The sequence below is a fragment of the Arctopsyche grandis genome, chromosome 5 (genome assembly GCF_051622035.1).
Source record: "Arctopsyche grandis isolate Sample6627 chromosome 5, ASM5162203v2, whole genome shotgun sequence".
Classification (NCBI taxonomy): domain Eukaryota; kingdom Metazoa; phylum Arthropoda; class Insecta; order Trichoptera; family Hydropsychidae; genus Arctopsyche; species Arctopsyche grandis.
Genome location: NC_135359.1, coordinates 24,505,580 through 24,525,097, shown reverse-complemented (window position 1 = coordinate 24,525,097; position 19,518 = coordinate 24,505,580). Strand labels below are relative to the sequence as shown.

Here is a 19,518-nt window from a genome sequence, read left to right as displayed (position 1 = left end):
AAAACATATGCAATCTTTGACTAGTTACAAGAGAAAATGCACTAATAATGAAGATACTGTAATACAAGTAAAGATAGTAGGAATATAAGCGACAGGGAACTAGGAAGTAGAAATATCACTACAAGAAAATACGTTTCATCCTATTTATCACTGGGATTCACAAGTTCTATTACACATACATACATATGTATATGGTTTGGAAAAACCAATGTGCTTTGCTCTGTGTGAAAGTTTTGGCTGCAGATAGTATGAGATCGAATAAATTAAAACGGTGCATTCTGAATACGTTGGTAAACCCATAGATTAAAAAAAAGAATCTCAGACAATCGCAATATGTGAAAAAAAAACACAATAAAATAGGAGAGATACTAGTTTTGACAGCAGCTATTGATTTGGTTGAAATGTTCGGCAGATCATATTCGAAACCACTTACTGATCGCTATTGTTGGAAGAAGAATTTTATTTTTCTGTCAATATATTTGTATTTTTTTTGTATTAACAAAACTTATGTTAGTAGATAAATGTAAACAAACACCGGTGATCTAACGTTGGATGGAGAAGTGTTAGAAATAATAAAAAGATTTAAATACCTGGGTACTTGGGTAAATGAAGAGATGGACCCAGATGAAGATTTAAGAATCCGCATCGAGATGGCTAGAACAGCATTTATCAAAATGAACGCGGCGCTTACAAACAAGCATCTCAATTTTCGTACGCGTTTGAGACTCGCGAAGAGCTACGTCTGAACAGTGTTGCTACATGAATATGAAACGTTGACTCTGAAGATCAGGATGATCAGCCCTATCGAAGCTTTTGAGATGTGGGTCTACAGGCATATGCTGAAGATCCCGTGGACCCAAAAAGTATCAAATGATGCTGTCCTCGGCATGATAGGGAGAGGCGGGGAACTTGTTTCTGTCATCAAGGGGAGAAAAATGGAGTACCTCGGACACATAATAGGGGGTCCAAAATACGGATTTCTCCGTTTGATAACCATGAAAAAAATAAAAGGTAAAAATGGATTGGCAGGAAGAAGTTGTTTTGGCTTCAAAACATGCACATGTGGACCGATATGAGCGCCAAAGAGTTGTTCCAAGCCACTGAAGACCGATGCGAATATCTTCAAATAATCGACGAGGTAGTTGCCAACGGACAGGACATTAGAAGAAGAAGATTATTTTATGAAATATAGAAAAGGGAGGCTCAGTTTGGAAACCACTGATATGTATATGTAAATATGTATGTACATACATGTATCATTTTAAAAAAATAAGTCACAAATTCCCTATTCCAGAGCCCTCAGATATCAAAGAGTTTTGTAATGTAATCAGGATGATCGCGTCACAGCACCGCATAGAACGAGTAAACGCAATGCTTTCCCATTCAATCACATCGAATTCAAAACATTAGTGCAGTATTACACTTAGACAACGCAAATTAATAAAACGGTTCGATTACGATGTCCGACAAATTGAGCTGAACGAGTAAATTCGTCTGGTGAAATAAAGTCCGAAAGAATGGGCATTGAACCCTCTCAAAACCAATCGAATAGCACAATCCTCTGCGTAGAAAAGCGAATTCCGACGAGCGTCTGTCGTATGAAGATTTATTATTTGATTGCCGGCGCTGATTTGTACTCAACCCACCCTTTCCTTCCCATAGCTCCGAGTTCAACCCCCCGTCGCGGCAGACCGACCCTACCTCCCACACCCCCAACTCCATCAGTCGTCGAATACACTCTTCGCAGTCAATTCGCTAATCTGTTTGATTCCCTTCTGGGAAAAGGCGTCGGTCAGAGTCTCTTTAGCGCCAAAAACTCTTTTTTGCTCTGCCTTTGTCTCTGGACTCATTTGCATTGCCGTTTCCTTTTGCGTTTCGCCCGATACGCACCATCAAACAAGTTCAAAAGACGAATAATAACCCCGATCCCCCCCCCCCCACCCACCCACTTCTTACATCCCCGAACATAAATAATAAAAACATCCATACATATTATCTATGTTGAAAGGTCATTCGACAAAACGTGAGCTGTTTCTTAAAAAAATTAATCTATAATTCATCGCTCTCTTCTTTATTTATAAACTCGAATAATTTAAATATACACTAGCTGTCCAGCTACCTATTCATCATCATCATCATCATTTACCACCCGCTACTGGATGAAGGCCTCTCTAACACGCTCAGGATTGAACCCCACACATTTTTCTTATTTCATCCACACATCTCACTTGTGACCTTTCTTGCATTATTTTACACTCTTTTGGGTACCATTTCACCATTTATTTTGATCACCCGCTAATTGCAATTTCGACCTCTTCACTCGCTCTATAAAAAATCTTACCACCATTAATATAATATAACTAGCTGTATTACCCGGCTTCGCTCAGTGTTTATAATATAAACCGCTTAAACATGACTAAGCTAATTTAATTAAAAAAAAAAAAAAATTAAAAAAAAATTTAAAAATTAAAAAAAAAAATAAAAAAAAAAAATAAAAAAAAAATCAAAAAAAAAAAAATTAAAAAAAAATCAAAAAAAAAAAATTAAAAAAAAAATAAAAAAAAAATAAAAAAAAAATTAAAAAAAAATTTTTTAAAAAATCAAAAAAAAAAAATCAAATTTTTTTTTTGCCTTCTAGGGCTTCGCCCTCGGCGCCCCCCTGAGCCTTTGCCTTCTAGGGCTTCGCCCCTCCACGCCCCATGAGCAATTGCCGTTTAGGGCTTCGCCCCCCTTAGTTAATGCCTTTTAGGGCTTCGCCCCTCCGCACCCCCATGATTAAATGCCGTCTAGGGCTTCGCCCCCCTTAGTTAATGCCTTTTAGGGCTTCGCCCCCCGCGCCCCCAAGATTAATTGCCGTTTAGGGCTTCGCCCCCCTTAGTTAATGCCTTTTAGGGCTTCGCCCCTCCGCGCCCCCATGATTAAATGCCGTCTAAGGCTTCGCTCCCATGATCAGTTGCCTTTTAGGGCTTCGCCCCCCACGCCCCCAAGAATAATTGCCGTTTAGGGCTTCGCCCCCCTTAGTTAATGCCTTTTAGGGCTTCGCCCCTCCGCGCCCCCATGATTAAATGCCGTCTAAGGCTTCGCCCCCATGATCAGTTGCCTTTTAGGGCTTCGCCCCCCGCGCCCCCAAGATTAATTGCCGTTTAGGGCTTCGCCCCCCTTAGTTAATGCCTTTAAGGGCTTCGCCCCTCCGCGCCCCCATGATTAAATGCCGTCTAAGGCTTCGCCCCCATGATCAGTTGCCTTTTAGGGCTTCGCCCCTCCGCGCCCCCATGATTAATTGCCGTCTAGGGCTTCGCCCCCCTTAGTTAATGCCTATTAGGGCTTGCGCCCCATGAGGCTGGGCCCCCCGGGCCCCCTTCGGGGCCCCACGGGGCTGCGCCCCTTGTGGCGCCCCCTTTTGAGCCCCATGGGGCTGCGCCCCATGAGGCTGGGCCCCCCGGGCCCCCTTCGGGGCCCCACGGGGCTGCGCCCCTTGTGGCGCCCCCTTTTGAGCCCCATGGGGCTGCGCCCCATGAGGCTGGGCCCCCCGGGCCCCCTTCGGGGCCCCACGGGGCTGCGCCCCTTGTGGCGCCCCCTTTTGAGCCCCATGGGGCTGCGCCCCATGAGGCTGGGCCCCCCGGGCCCCCTTCGGGGCCCCACGGGGCTGCGCCCCTTGTGGCGCCCCCTTTTGAGCCTCATGGGGCTGCGCCCCATGAGGCTGGGCCCCCCGGGCCCCCTTCGGGGCCCCACGGGGCTGCGCCCCTTGTGGCGCCCCCTTTTGAGCCCCATGGGGCTGCGCCCCATGAGGCTGGGCCCCCCGCGCCCCCTTCGGGGCTTCACGGGGCTGCGCCCCTTGTGGCACCCCCTTTTGAGCCCCATGGGGCTGCGCCCCATGAGGCTGGGGCCCCACGGGGCTGCGCCCCTTGTGGCGCCCCCTTTTGAGCCCCATGGGGCTGCGCCCCATGAGGCTGGGCCCCCCGCGCCCCCTTCGGGGCTTCACGGGGCTGCGCCCCTTGTGGCACCCCCTTTTGAGCCCCATGGGGCTGCGCCCCATGAGGCTAGGCCCCCCGGGCCCCCTTCGGGGCCCCACGGGGCTGTGCCCCTTGTGGCGCCCCCTTTTGAGCCCCACGGGGCTGCGCCCCTTGTGGCGCCCCTGGCGGGGCCCCATGAAACTACTCGCTTTGCGCCCCCGCGGGGGTGAATCCATTGAATCGAAAAAAACAAATCGGCGCCCATGGATCGAAAAAAAAAAAATCGCGGAGGGGCGAAGCCCTAAAAGGCATTAACTAAGGGGGGCGAAGCCCTAAACGGCAATTAATCTTGGGGGCGCGGGGGGCGAAGCCCTAAAAGGCAACTGATCATGGGGGCGAAGCCTTAGACGGCATTTAATCATGGGGGCGCGGAGGGGCGAAGCCCTAAAAGGCATTAACTAAGGGGGGCGAAGCCCTAAACGGCAATTAATCTTGGGGGCGTGGGGGGCGAAGCCCTAAAAGGCAACTGATCATGGGAGCGAAGCCTTAGACGGCATTTAATCATGGGGGCGCGGAGGGGCGAAGCCCTAAAAGGCATTAACTAAGGGGGGCGAAGCCCTAAACGGCAATTAATCTTGGGGGCGCGGGGGGCGAAGCCCTAAAAGGCATTAACTAAGGGGGGCGAAGCCCTAGACGGCATTTAATCATGGGGGTGCGGAGGGGCGAAGCCCTAAAAGGCATTAACTAAGGGGGGCGAAGCCCTAAACGGCAATTGCTCATGGGGCGTGGAGGGGCGAAGCCCTAGAAGGCAAAGGCTCAGGGGGGTGCCGAGGGCGAAGCCCTAGAAGGCAAAAAAAAAAAATTTGATTTTTTTTTTGATTTTTTTAAATTTTTTTTTTGATTTTTTTTTTATTTTTTTTTTTGATTTTTTTTTTATTTTTTTTTAATTTTTTTTTTAATTTTTTTTTTAAATTTTAAATTTTTTTTTTTTTTTTTAATTAATAATTAAAAAAAATTAATAACACAGAGAGGGAAATTGTACGGCATATTAATTTCGGCGATAAAACTTTTTTCGACAATTTATTTTCGTACTCTGAGTATATTTAGCAATGAGGTGGAATTTAAAGAAATGTTTCGGGGTAGCGTAACCACCCTCGCATTGTAGCTCGTGGGGGGGAGGGGGCGTACTTGCGGGCGTATTTAATAGGTAATTATGCAGGAGGGAAATGGCCACTTTGCTTCCCTTCACGGCCTGAAGGGGTAAAAAATTACGATAATGCATAGCAGGCAATAAATAACCCCGGCCGGCGGCCCTGCACAGCCACCGAGAACGTCAAACGGTGGGGCGCGTGGGAGAAAATTAAACCGAGAGAACTAGTCCGCCGTTAGCTTACGCTCCAATTAATTTTCAAATTCTTGCACAAGACGAGAATGCTGTTTTCAAATTAGTGCATTAGATGGAAGCCACGATGGAAATTTATCGATCGCAGTTCACATCGAATCAAATATAATTAGAATATACATAGTATACACATAAGAGCATTCATTAATACGGAAAAACTTTGATGAATTCAGTGAATGTTTCTTTACAACGTGCACTTCGAAAACAGCAACGCTTTTTGCCATTATTTAATTTTATATATAATGTATAAAAAAAATCACGTCACTTTTATTTAAAACATCTTTATATGTACATATGTACGTTCAAATTTAATGCAATTTCATGTACTAAAAATATTTTAAGTCTTTCCGAATAGACTAGTGGTTAGCATATAATGCTTCGAACAGAGTGGTCACGGGTTCAAATCCCAATGGTTTCTCCTGATCAGACCTTGGATTTGTGACTCCAGGTCGATCGTTTCCAATCAGAGTACCAATTTATCTGATTTTCATTGAAACAATTCCAACAAATTGGAAACCTTACCCATTTTCTCGCAAATCTAGAGTTTTCAGCAATCTCAAATTTCGCTGAATTGTATAAAATGCTGCAAATTTACAAATTTGACTATATGTAGATGTCTCTGTGGGAGTTAATTGAGATGTATTTACTTTGTATAATACTTGTATCAAATGTTTCTGGCCAGGAAGGCGCATTGGGGTTATTTGTTAGGCCTGGCATAGATTAAAAATAAATAAATAAATAAAATATCTCAGCCGCACCTTATATTACGACAGCGACGTTTAAGTGTTCCACTAATAATTACCAACGAAAAGTTGAGAATCGTTACCCCTTTAAGAGTGTAACGAGACGATCTCATGACCTGTGAAATTAGTCGAGGCTTTTTATTTTTTAGCCTTGTTGTTGTATTTCACACTCGACGGACAAACTTGCCACAGGAAAATTTCCTCCCTGTACAAGAACACATGCAGAGGAATTTTCATCATATTACATACCGTTAGTTTTATTTTAACAAAATTTTCCGAACGAATAAATGACTTTTTCAACGCGTGAACGGACATGCTTTTACATACTACATATTATATGTACCTATACATATACATATATACATAAAATCAAATAAAATACGCGAAAGTTGGCGAACGTGAAATGCAAGCCCGACAATATCCACTTCGATTATATTTCATGCAAATTAAACCAATTTGTGTAATTACCGCAAAAGGTATTAAATTCTAATACAAACAGTACAAAACAATCGCATCAAATGTGTATATATGTACATACATGTACAGGTGGGTAATCATATTCATTTTCAATATAGCGATTATGTGATATGTAAAATTGTGACGTGTTGGGGGAATTCAATTATGTCCCTATATTGATTTTAAAGTACGTAAGCTTACATAAATAGCAGAATTACCGTATAATAAAAAAACACTCACCAATAACAAGAGAACATAGATAGCCATCTTCATCTTCTTCATTTTTTACACGCTATTCTGCAACTCCTAACACTGCTTCGATACTGAATCGAATATCAGAATCTCTTCTACCTGTCTTCCGAGTGTGAATTTAGTAATTTCTCAATCTTCACATCGCTTTGGCTGCACATTATCTGCGAAAAATATAAATACATTCAATTAAATAATATGATAATTAATATTATCAGCACTTTCAAGGTTCATGATTTTCATTCATCTTGGCAATATTGCGTAGCATAAGTTTTGCACTCAATTTAGTATCAAAAAGTTATTTGCAAAAAGTTAATTGCCATAAAAAATTTCTTAATTTATAATTTATAATTTCTAGCTATGTATGTACATACATACATATGTATATACATATATACTTATATATATGCTATCGTCACATTTTTTCGTGGAATTAAGTATCTTATCTAATTAAAAAAATATGAATTTAAAGAAGCACTTTGTGAAGGATATATACAAAATACATATAAAATATACTAAAATATAAAAAAAAATTCCAAAATAAAATAAAAAGACAATTTAAACATTATTTCAATAACAAATGTACGAAAATATAAACTATAAATATATTAAATGTGTGCGATTTCATGATTAGGATTTCAATCAAAATTGCGATACCGGCTCAAACTAATGTCATTAAATAGATTACTTAAAGGCTTAGGCCGCGTAAGTATGTACATATGTAATGATATAAAAGCTGCGGAAAAAAAATCCTAATTCGGAAATGTTACAGGATTTCGAATATCACCAGAATTTGAACCTCGTCTTATGTTAAAGTAAAAGATAATTTGCCTCTTCAAATAACACAACCATTTTTTTTATATATATTCACATATGTATATCTTTATATTTATATATGTATATTAATTTTCTCTCTTCTATAATATTTAGGCCTCGCAGAGATGTTTGGTATTTGCGGCTGGTTCTTATACATATATTGGTGCTGGCTATACATATGTGCAAGTCATTCCCTACTTTGTATTTTATTATTTGATATGTTTATTTAACTGCTATTATTATAATGCTATTGTTTTTTTAATAATTATGTATAAATGTATTTTTTTTTCTGTGTATATATATATAGGTACATATGTATGTATTTTTATTTTTCTCATCTCCCTGTATTTTTTCTACCACTGTGGTGCATTAGGGACTACTCTAATGCCACAATGGTACAAACATAAACTAAATATATGTGTAGGTACATATGTATATGTATCTAAATACGATATCAAAACGCTTTCATATTTCCAACATACTTTAACTAAGCCCCATATAATGAATTTCTACACAACGCGACACTTACATAAATATGTGCATATGTATAATTCAGGTGAAACTTTGAGAATCGCTAAACTTAATTTAAAACTACCCGACCGCTTGGCTACATACCCCTACCACGCAATCAAAGACAAACAATTCAAGGGAAATGCATTAGATCCCAAGCTTTTTTTTTTTTCATTTTATCTTTCCAGTTAATTCATCCGACGTCCGTGATGAGTTCGTGCTTTCGAACGCGAGCTGGCCTGGCCTGCGTCCACATCGATCCACCATCAAATCCCACCGACAACGACGACGACGACGATACCGGCAAAACGTATTGTTTTGCACCAAACGGCGTTCAGTGACCGGATTCGAGCTCAATGCATCGAGCTCAACAAAGCGCATAAATTATTACAATGCAATACCCCAGAGTATCGATTGCAATCCGGGCAACTCCTAAAGCCATATATACCCTTTCACGTATCAATCTCTGGCAATCGGCTCGGACCGAAAATTCAACGATATTAATCGTAAATAAGGACACAGATACAACGTCACACATTCAAACAAACTGTACAAATACACATCAGAAACTATATAATATAATATATACATGTATAAAAAACTATGTGCAAATACACGCTCGAATAAAATGCGTCAATTGTGTCACATCGTAAAGGTTAAACTTTTGTGTCACGCGACGCAATATCTCTTTTTCGATTGTCGGTGCGCAATAATGGCTACAGAGGAGGGGTTCGCAATTTTGAAAATTTTCTATAGGACCAAACTCAACAATTCTGGGTACCCCTTCCCGTATGGTCAATACTATTCATTGTGCAAAAGATTGATATCGGGAAAATTTCGAATTCGAACTTACGAACAATTTACGCCCGCGATTTCTATCGACGACTCAGAATCGGTCGAAACGATCTAGTTTGTCGATTTCCTAACCATGTACAAAATAAAATTTTAATCGGAAAAGTTCTATAGCCTGTATTTGCTTTCCTCCAAATCCTAATCACAATAAAATGGTTTTTAAATAAATAAATATTGCTATGTATACCTACAATTATTATGAATAAATTTTCATATCAAAGAAATCAAAATTTGACAAAGCAGAATTTTTACACGTCATACTGTATAATTAGCATTCTATTATCATATAAAATATATAACAAAAAATGTTTTCATAATAAATTATATAACAAAAAAAATTTTCTAATAAGAAACTCTACCCACTTTAAAAATATAAATACAGTAAAAATTTTATATATTATAATTCTATAGTAAAAAATCAATTAGAATACAATTCTATATATTAAGAAATTCTATATAGTAAGAAATTCTATATACATAGTAAGTAATTCTATATAGTAAGTAATTTTATATATATGTAGTAAGTAATTCTATATGGTAAGTAATTTTATATGGTAAGTAATTCTATATAGTAAGTAGTTCCATATAGTAAGAAATCAATTAGAATACCATATGGTCTCCTTATTCAGTAACATATATTAATTTAATAGTCTGTCCAAAAAAAGTTTTTAAAATTTGTTAAATATATTTTTTTAAATATACATACATACATTTAATTTAAAAAAAAGGCCAACAATGTACATATATTACACAATATATTCTTTACATATTTATGATTCTGGTATATATGTACATCACTTATAGGTGTGATAATAATGTACAACATTATTTAAGTATGTATGTATATTACAAATTATACATAAATATACATATCTATCATTTCAGCATCCTTAATGCATTTATAAAGAAATTCATTTATCAAAATTATGTGATAAAAGAATAATGAATGATATTTCAAGTTTCTTTGGTAATCTAAATGGCACCATCGACTGGTCTGATCCAAATTTGATGTAACCATCTTCTTAATATGCCCAAGTTTACCACTGATTGTTCGTCTAACTCAACCATGTCAAGATCGCACAGATTTGGTGATGAGCTGTACATATATGTTTGATTTATTTTATGTCAGAAGATGTAGGCTAGAATGCGATTTATTAAAATATATTTTTTAAATGTTTTAGTATTATTTTTTTGTCTTTCTTTATATTTTTTTACTAACTATATTTGTATTGTATTGTATTTTTTTCTTTTTTCTTTTCTTTGTGTAAAATGGTTTTTGTTACCGTAACTACAAATAAATATTTGATATCTGAATAAAAAAAAGTGTAATTAAATTTAAGATAAACGTAATCGTTATTAAAATTAATACTATTAAAAGAGTGCCAACGAGATAAATACTGCGAAACGTTTCAAAATGATTGATTGTAGAAATAATTAATGACGTCCAAGTTTATTGCGATGTGATTTATCGAGTTTGATTTCAAAATCAAAAGTGATTAATAATGAATTTATTACAAGTTTGATGTAACATACTTATACCCGAAAAATAAACTAAAAAGATACATATATTGTAGTGTTTCCTCGACAAATCTCGATTGCAGAAATCGATATGTATGCAGTTTCCCCTGACTATAATGTATTGAGACGAACGGAAAGCTCGTAGAATAGATTACGTGAATATCGACATCGAAAGGGCGGTTGATGTTATTTTGCAGATAAATGCGACGAGTTCTCGGTAACTGAAAAGGGCAACGAAAACGTTTTCATCTTCCAGGAATTGATCAAAGCTCTAAAGGGACACAAACATACGCATACCGCACTGAATTGTATTAAATTCAGTGCGAGGATTTTATTTAAATATGATTGTGTTTAACATTTCGAAACGTCTAGTTTACCTAAAAACTTAACGTCCCAGAAACACCCTTGTTAAGTTCGAGAAAGGGTTCAAATATCAGCTTACTTTGCTTAACCCGCAAACCGTTGAAATTCACACGAACGGCCGAGTATGCATATTAATCATTGCTCAATTTCGGACCACTGCTGCTTTGAATTACATAAGACGTAAACAAAACACAAACATACCATCAGAATATCAGTATATTATTTGCGACCAAACATCAATATATGTACATCTATACATACATACATATACATATACATACAACATCTGCTTATCGAGAAATCTTCGCTGACGAAAGTAACGGGTGGAAAAGTGGGAGGTTGGTTCTTTTGACGGGGTGTTTCTCTTCCGGGTGCTACTGTGTTAATCTTTACAAATGAGTGTTTGTAAGGCATTTCCAGTCGACCGGAAGACGAAGAGGTGGAGAGTGGGTTGGGGGTAGAGGGTGAAGATGTCGTAACAAGGGGACATTTGTCATATAAACTTAAAACGTCACAAATTCCCCTACTTTCCTTGGAACGTTTCCTTGGAACGAAGTGGAGATTAAACGCGTAGGCAGGTGCCGCTTTACCCATTGATTCGTCTTTCGTAAATATAAAGTATAATATATGCTAAAATTACACAACTGTGATACATCCTCAATTGGGTTGATGTACATATGTACAATGTACATATGTACATATATACTAAGTTATGTAAAATATTATAGAATTCCTAAAATATTATTTTTAATTTCAATCACATTTACATACGATAGAAAAATTACAAAAAACAGAAAAAATGGCGAAGCCAAATTGAGAAAATTGAGAAAAATCACGAAAATCAAGATAGGATGGGCGCACGAATTGTAGGTGTCGCTGTTGTACCGGGAATATTTATTGAATTCGCTTCAGTGATAAAAACCGTAGCACAAGATGAGCTTGCTGGAAAACCTCCGTCCTCATGAAAAATTTATGGCGAATAAATTTGTCAATTTGTAAGATCGTCTTTCGAATATTTCCGTCTTTAGATAGCACAAAGTGAATTGTGTAATATTCCTAATTAATCAGCGAAAATGAATCACAAAGGAAATTATTCAAATCAATCATTTGTTCAGAATCATAACACTTTTAATTTATTTATTAATTATAACAATTTTCACTGGCGACGAAATGTTATCATTTTATACTATTTCAAATGATCTCTGTAAATTAAATAAATAATTAGTTTATTTTGACATTTATATACATGTATGTATATATGTACATACATATATATATATATATATATATATATATATATATATATATATATATTTATATATATATATATATATATATATATATATATATATATATATATATATATATATATATATATATATATATATATGTATATATACATATACCTGGTATATGTATATATACATATACCAGGAAGGCCTAAAAGGTAAACCCCAATGTGCTTTCTTGAGCAATTACAAACATCAATGAACAATTATGATTATACAGTATCATAGAGATGGATAAATTCGACAACATTCCGAGAAATACATACATGAATACATTTTACAGAGTGGGTAGTATTTTATAATATCAGCACATTCAAGATTTCAAATTCTCGAATTTACGAGATTCTGAAGTCCTATTGTGCTATTATCTAATATATAATTTGGAAATAGACTTTGTATGTACATATGTATGAAACTTCGTTCGTTGGGTCGTAAATCCGCGACGTCATGGAACAACTAATTCGATTTTTTTCCCCGGGGGCAAAGGCACCGAGGGCGAAGCCCTAGGGGGCGCAGGCGCTGGATTACTATACTATGTATACTAGATTCTGGTATACATATAATTTCATATACATATAATTTTTTAAAAGAGACTTACTTACTATATATGTTTGTTTGTTCGTGACAGTCAATTTAATAAAAAAAAACAAATGAGTATTCATATAAATTTATGTAAAATAAAACTATTCAAATAAATTTAATAAAATGTTTACTATTATATTAGTCATGTTTAAGCGGTTTATATTACAAATACCAAGCGAAGCCGGGTAATACAGCTAGTATTACATAATAACAAGTTTTCAGAAGCCAAATACAAGTCAATGAATTAAATAAAACTATTCACTGACCAAACTAAAAAATTAAATGACCAAATTTGTATACACATACATTTACAGATATGTATGTATGTATTTAGTAGATGATTAAAACTGAAAACTGACCAAAAATTTCCAAGACAATCGTACTAATTTACGAATAATAAATTTTCGTACTTAATTTTTAAAATAAACTTTTTGATTTTTCACCGTTTTAGGATTTATTTCCTACATACATATATTTCCTAAAACTAACGCCAATAGCTAATCATAGCTCGTTTGCACCGGAAAATCTTAAGTTTTCCACATAACTTTAATATCGGTAAGTAATGCTGCCAAACATCATGAAGTTTAAATGATACGATAAATTGGATCAAGTATACTTGAAGGTGGCTGTCAAATCACACTTGTAGTGCAAATTGACAGCCAAAAGTATACTTGTTCCAATCTAAATATGTATGAAATCATGCTAATTTGACAGTAAACTAGATGGTGTATGAATTAATACATTAATACATATGTATGTACAGGACCGCCGAAGGGAATGCCGGGCACTGGAAAAACAATTGCAGGCCCTATAATAGTTGCTAGGTAGCATAATAACTAGCTGGTTCGTTGTTTTGCTCGTCCGCTATTTGGATGCTTTTTTCGTAAATATTGTCGGTTAATGGTGTCGTGCTTTGCATATTGTGTAGAGTTATTGGTGTTGCTTTAATTTTTGATTAAAATTTTTGCAATTGTGATTAAATACAGTGGTTAAACTGATTTCTAAGGTTATATTTTAAAGATAATTTTCACTTGAAAAAAAAAAAAAAAAAAAGAAGAAGAAAAAAAAAAAAAAAAAAAAGTTCTTTTGTTTCTTCAAATAATATTCGTTTGGCAACGAACGTGATCAAACTGATTTCTGAAATTATATATTAACTCTCGAACCCAGAGCATATTTACAATATTACAGCATAATGCAACATTGTTAAACAAAAAACTATTTATTTCATACATATTTTTGTGCGAAATTTTGAGAATATTCTCTTATTTAAATTATAAATTGTGACGCTAATAACTAATAATACTTAACAATGATTTGCTATAAATGCAAAAGTGTTGTGTTGTTGACTAATTATGTGCTGTGCGAGCTTTGTGAAGAACCTTTCCACCATGATTGTGTGGGGATTTCGGAAACAAAATACAAAAAAATGACGTCAAAGAATAAGGAAAAATGGCGATGCGTTTCTTGCCGTATCCATCCTAACCCCCTTCCGCCGTCTCAGTCCTCATCACTAATGCTCAGTTCTCAAGATTCAGTCATCAGTCCTCAGCCATCTTTATTTGATATACTTAATGAAATTAAATGCTTTCGAGCAGACTTTAATACCATGAAAAATGAGTTTGAAAACATAAAATCTGTAATCACAGACATAAACAATAAATTATTCACAATAGAGGCTAAGTCTGATGAATTTGATGGGAGACTAACCACTGCTGAAAAGAAAATTTCCTGCTTTTCTGATGTAAATAAAGGTTTAATTGAGGCGCAAAATACTATTGTTGAACTGAAACAAGAAAACAATCTGCAAGATCAATTCTCTAGAAAAAACAATGTAGAAATATCCGGCATACCTATGAAAAAGGGTGAAAATCTAGTGTCTATATTATATGACTTATGTGCTGTCGTGGGTCACAAATTGTGCGACACAGATATTGACACCATACACCGTGTGCGGCCGTACCCGTCCCAGGGCGTTGCAGGTTCACAGCAACAGCAACAGCGAGAGGGCAACAGCGATGTGAGTGTGCGCACGTCATCAGTGGTCGTACGGTTCACTCAGCGCCGTCGTAAGGACCTGCTGATGGCGGCCGTGCGCGCCCGCCGCGGCATCACCACCAACGACATCAATATTCCAGGCCCGCCCACCACCCTATACGTAACGGATCACCTTACACCAACGAATAAATTATTATTGAAGCGAGCACGCCAATTGAAAACTGAATATAACTACGCCTACTTGTGGGTTAAAGATTGCAAGATCATGATTAGAAAAAGTGCGAGCTCCAATATCATACAAATCTCAAAAGAATCAGATCTTTGCAAAATCAAATGACTAAGTGCAATATTAAATTTTAATAACCTAATAATTATCTATGCATTTATTGTCTACTGGTCTGCATCACATATTATAATGTATGTGCAAACAATTATGTACGTATGGCTATATAATTTATTATTTTTATTATTACTATATAACTATGCTATTTACATATATTTTACTCATAAACTAAAAAAGGTACGAGTTCGTTTTTATATTTGTGTCCATGTATACCTTTGCATTTCAACTGGTATCACCAAGGATGGTTTGCTTAATAATTCCATATCTTTATCTGTGTATGCAGTTATGTGTATGTTTATATGCATATATCTATTTTCATTTATGCATATGGATATTTATATTTATATCAGTACGTGCTCTATCTACTTCCTTTTTTACAATGTCTTCTAATCGTCTTGTCATTTATTATCAAAATGTCAGAGGTCTCCGAACTAAATCTGACTCTTTTCTTCAAAATGTATTAGTTAATAATTATGATATTATCTGTCTATCAGAAACTTGGCTAAATGACTCATTCAATAATAGTGAGTTTTTTGATGCCAGATATCAGGTGTTTCGACGTGACAGAGATTATTCTCTTCATAACCAAATATTTGGTGGTGGTGTAATCATAGCTGTGAAAAATAATCTACCCTCTGTCATTCAAAATAATTGGTTAACTTCCACAGAAGACCTTTGGATTACTATTACCACTAAATTTTTTAAACTAAATATCTGTACTGTCTATATTCCTCCTGGTAATTCTCACCAAACTCTATTAGTTACCCATTTAAATAAAGTATCTGATCTAATAACCAATTATCCAGAGGATCGATTCATTTTACTCGGTGATTACAATCTTCCCACTATTGATTGGACAAAATACGACTCAAATCTGCATCTATTTCCTTCCAATTGTATTAATTTTTCTTCCCTTTCCTTTACTCAATTCTTATCTTATAATAAACTTTATCAATACAATTATTTGTCAAATACTAATAATCGTATTCTTGACCTAGCTATTAGTAGTTTCCCCTTATATATTTCTCGTGCTGACTCTACGCTAATCCATGAAGATTCTCATCATTTATCCTTTTGCATCTCAATAATTTACAACAAATCTTCACCCTTGAATTATAATTATAATAAAACTTTCCTCTTTAGAAAAGCTGACTATGCTACAATTATTCCAATTTTAAGCGATATCAATTGGAATTCACTTTTGTCCAATTTAAATATTGATTTAGCTTGTAAAAAATTTTACGATACCTTACAAAATATTATTGAATGCCACGTCCCTTTTACTCTTAAATCTAAGCGTACCAAATATCCCCCTTGGTTTACATCGTCTCTTATTAAAATAATAAAAGAAAAAAACAAATTCCATAAAAAATTTAAAATTTATTCAAATCCCTTAGATTATCAAAGTTTTTCACTATTAAGAGCTCGAATTAAAAAATATTCTTTAATCTGCTTTAGAAATTATATTTCTCTTATTCAAAATAATATTAAAACTAATCCCAAATCATTTTGCTCATATATAAATTCAAAAAAAAAATACCTCCTCTTCATATCCTTCCGTAATGTATTATGGAAATAAGTCGGCTTCACATGGTTCTGAAATCTGTACCATTTTTGCTGACTATTTTGACTCCACTTTCAATAGTGATTCTACCATTAACCTTTCTATCTCTAATACAGATACTTCTTCTTGTAACTTATCTACTTTTCATTTTGACTTATCTACTGTACTCAGTCACATCAACTCTCTCAATGTTAATCTTGGTGCGGGTTGTGATGGTTTGCCTTCTTTTTTCCTTGTTAAATGTGCTGTCCCATTATCTCTTCCCATAACAATCCTTTTCAATCTTTCTATGTCGAACGGTAAATTTCCTGACTATTGGAAATTATCTTACATCACCCCTATTTTTAAAAAAGGTGATAAGAATCTTATTGAGAATTACCGTCCTATATCTAAACTATCTGTCATTAGTAAAATCTTTGAAAAAATTATCTATAATTTCCTTTTCTCCAATTTCAAAAACTACATTATACCTGAACAACATGGTTTTTTTAAGGGGAGATCGGTAGAGACTAACCTGCTTAATTTCACTAGTACTCTCACATCTTATATGGACAAACGAATCCAAATAGACGTCGTTTATACGGATTTCTCTAAAGCTTTTGATAAAATCAATCACAACCTTTTACTCAATAAACTTTGGTCCCTTGGAATCCGAGGAAATTTATTTCGTTGGATCTCTTCGTATATACTAAATCGTCACCAAATCATAATTCTCAATGGTTTTAGATCATCACTTAGACATATTCCTTCCGGTGTCCCACAAGGGTCGCATTTAGGTCCCTTATTCTTTTTACTCTATATTAATGATATCTCATACATCTTCAAACATTCCTTTATACTTCTTTACGCTGATGATTTAAAAATTTACAAACCTATATACACCATAGACGATTGTCATAAGATACAAGAAGATCTAGATAGATTCTCTATATATTGTTTAAATAATGATCTTTTTATTAATCTAGAAAAATGCTCTATTTTAAATTTCACTAGAAATAAGTCAATTATTACTAATCAATATCAATTAAATCATTCAATCCTTAACACGTCATCTTCTATTAAGGATCTTGGTGTAATACTCAATAATAAACTAGATTTCTCTGAACATATTTCTTTTATTACCAACAAAGCATTTAAATCTCTTGGATTCCTACTCCGCTCAACAAAACCCTTTAATGATCCTTATGTACTAAAATTACTTTATTTTTCCTTTGTAAGGTCTCACCTTGAATTTGCCTCAATTATCTGGTCACCTTTTTATTTATCCCATATTAATTGTATTGAGAAAGTTCAACTTAAATTTATTAAATCCTTACGCTACCTTTTTCCTACCTATACCCATTCTACTGTTTCCGACATTTTAAAAATCCTTTCTTTTAACAATCTTTCTGTCAGGCGACGACATTCTGATGCTATATTCTTCTTTAAGCTCATAAATGGTTTCCTTGATTGTTCTGATTTACTGAATAAGGTTAATTTCAGAATCCCAGTTCGATACCCTAGACGCGTTACACTCTTTTCACTTGATCCTTTCAATACTAATTCCCAAAAATATTTTTATCTGCAGCGCGTTTATCGTATGTTTAACGGAGAGCTGAATGAGGTTGATCTGTTTGGTATTTCCCTACATCAATTCAGGTCTAACATCAAGAGAATCTTGACCGATTGATTCATTTTTTCTTCTATTCTATTTTTCCAATATTTCCATTATTTTTATACTTTAGTTTAGTTATGTAATGTGCTATTTAATCATATTATAGCTTTCATTCCTTTCCATTTCATTTGTTTATTTTGTATTTACCTTTTTCATTTGTTTTTTATATTTGTAAATTTCAATTTCTTCTTATATTCTATCTTATAACCTTTTCCAAATATTTTAATACTATAGTTTAATTATGCAATGTACTACATATTTTGTCATGCCTTTATTCTTTACTTTTTAATTTGTTTTCCTTATATTTATCTTTTTCATTTTTGTAAAAATCTATTATTGGACTCGGGTGTTACATATATTATTTATTTACTTTTTGTGTTTTTTATACCTATCTCTGTACATCCTGTCTGTTGATTTTTCAATTAATAAAATAAAATAAAAAAATAAAAAATAACATACCAAAAAAATATAAGATCTATTAGAAAAATACCTATATGTTAAATATTATTTTTTTAAATAGTCGAATGGAAAAGTATGATACAACAGGTACGATTTCAAATGGACATAAAGAATGCGCGGATCGAAAAATAATAAAAACTAAGCATTAAATAAATATATATACTTTTATGTAGAATAATATAAAATATCAATGTCGATCAATCGAACGTACCAACACGGGGCACTTAAAGTAGACCGGGCTCTGGAACTTTACTCCAACTTCCCCCCCCCCCTCTCTTCGGCCCTGTGTGAAAATTTTACAGATTTTTTTAAATAATATCATACACACATCCAAGATATAACATAACCATAAATGCATTTTAAAAAATTTACCACATAAAAACTTTGATTTAACACCAATTTAAAATCTTCCCGGCAAAATAGCCCTATTTCAAGACAAATTAGGTATTTATCACGACATTATATGTAAATGGCCATCTCTAAAACATTTCGCCCTGCAACTAACAAGAGTGCCCCTCTCTAAAATAGCTCGCACGGCCCAATCGGTGTCCGTCCAGTAAATCAAACGTCAAATGGATTGCCAGTAACAAAAATAAAACTTGACAAAAATAAATACCGACCCTAACTTAACCCAACCTAACCTTACCCTTAAATAAATAAGTGTCGGCTGCTAAGATATTAAGATGTGTTTGGATGGATATTACGTTGGTTGGACCATGAGAAGAGTGGGAATGGACAGGAGTGGGTTATCATCCAACTGTCAAAAATTA

At 35.4% G+C, this 19,518-nt stretch overlaps 2 protein-coding genes across 2 annotated transcripts in view; one reads left to right on the top strand and one right to left on the bottom strand.

The window, feature by feature from the left end:
• The window catches only part of nolo (ADAMTS-like no long nerve cord), a 307,268-nt gene that overhangs the window by 190,106 nt on the left and 97,644 nt on the right, over positions 1-19,518 (bottom strand). The window contains exon 4 of the mRNA XM_077431662.1: positions 6,795-6,967. Within this exon, the coding sequence (XP_077287788.1) occupies positions 6,795-6,836 (42 nt within the window). The 5' untranslated portion in view covers positions 6,837-6,967. The remainder of the gene's footprint in view (positions 1-6,794; positions 6,968-19,518) is intronic.
• Positions 13,873-18,713, top strand: LOC143911691 (uncharacterized). Its single transcript, XM_077430688.1, has 2 exons — positions 13,873-15,163; positions 18,203-18,713. The coding sequence occupies exon 1, from the start codon at positions 14,043-14,045 to the stop codon at positions 15,063-15,065; it is 1,023 nt and encodes a 340-aa protein (XP_077286814.1). The 5' UTR covers positions 13,873-14,042; the 3' UTR covers positions 15,066-15,163; positions 18,203-18,713.

Coding starts and splice junctions, on each gene's coding strand:
- LOC143911691 (XM_077430688.1), top strand. CDS start 14,043: ATGATTTGCTATAAATGCAAAAGTGTTGTGTTGTTGACTAATTATGTG.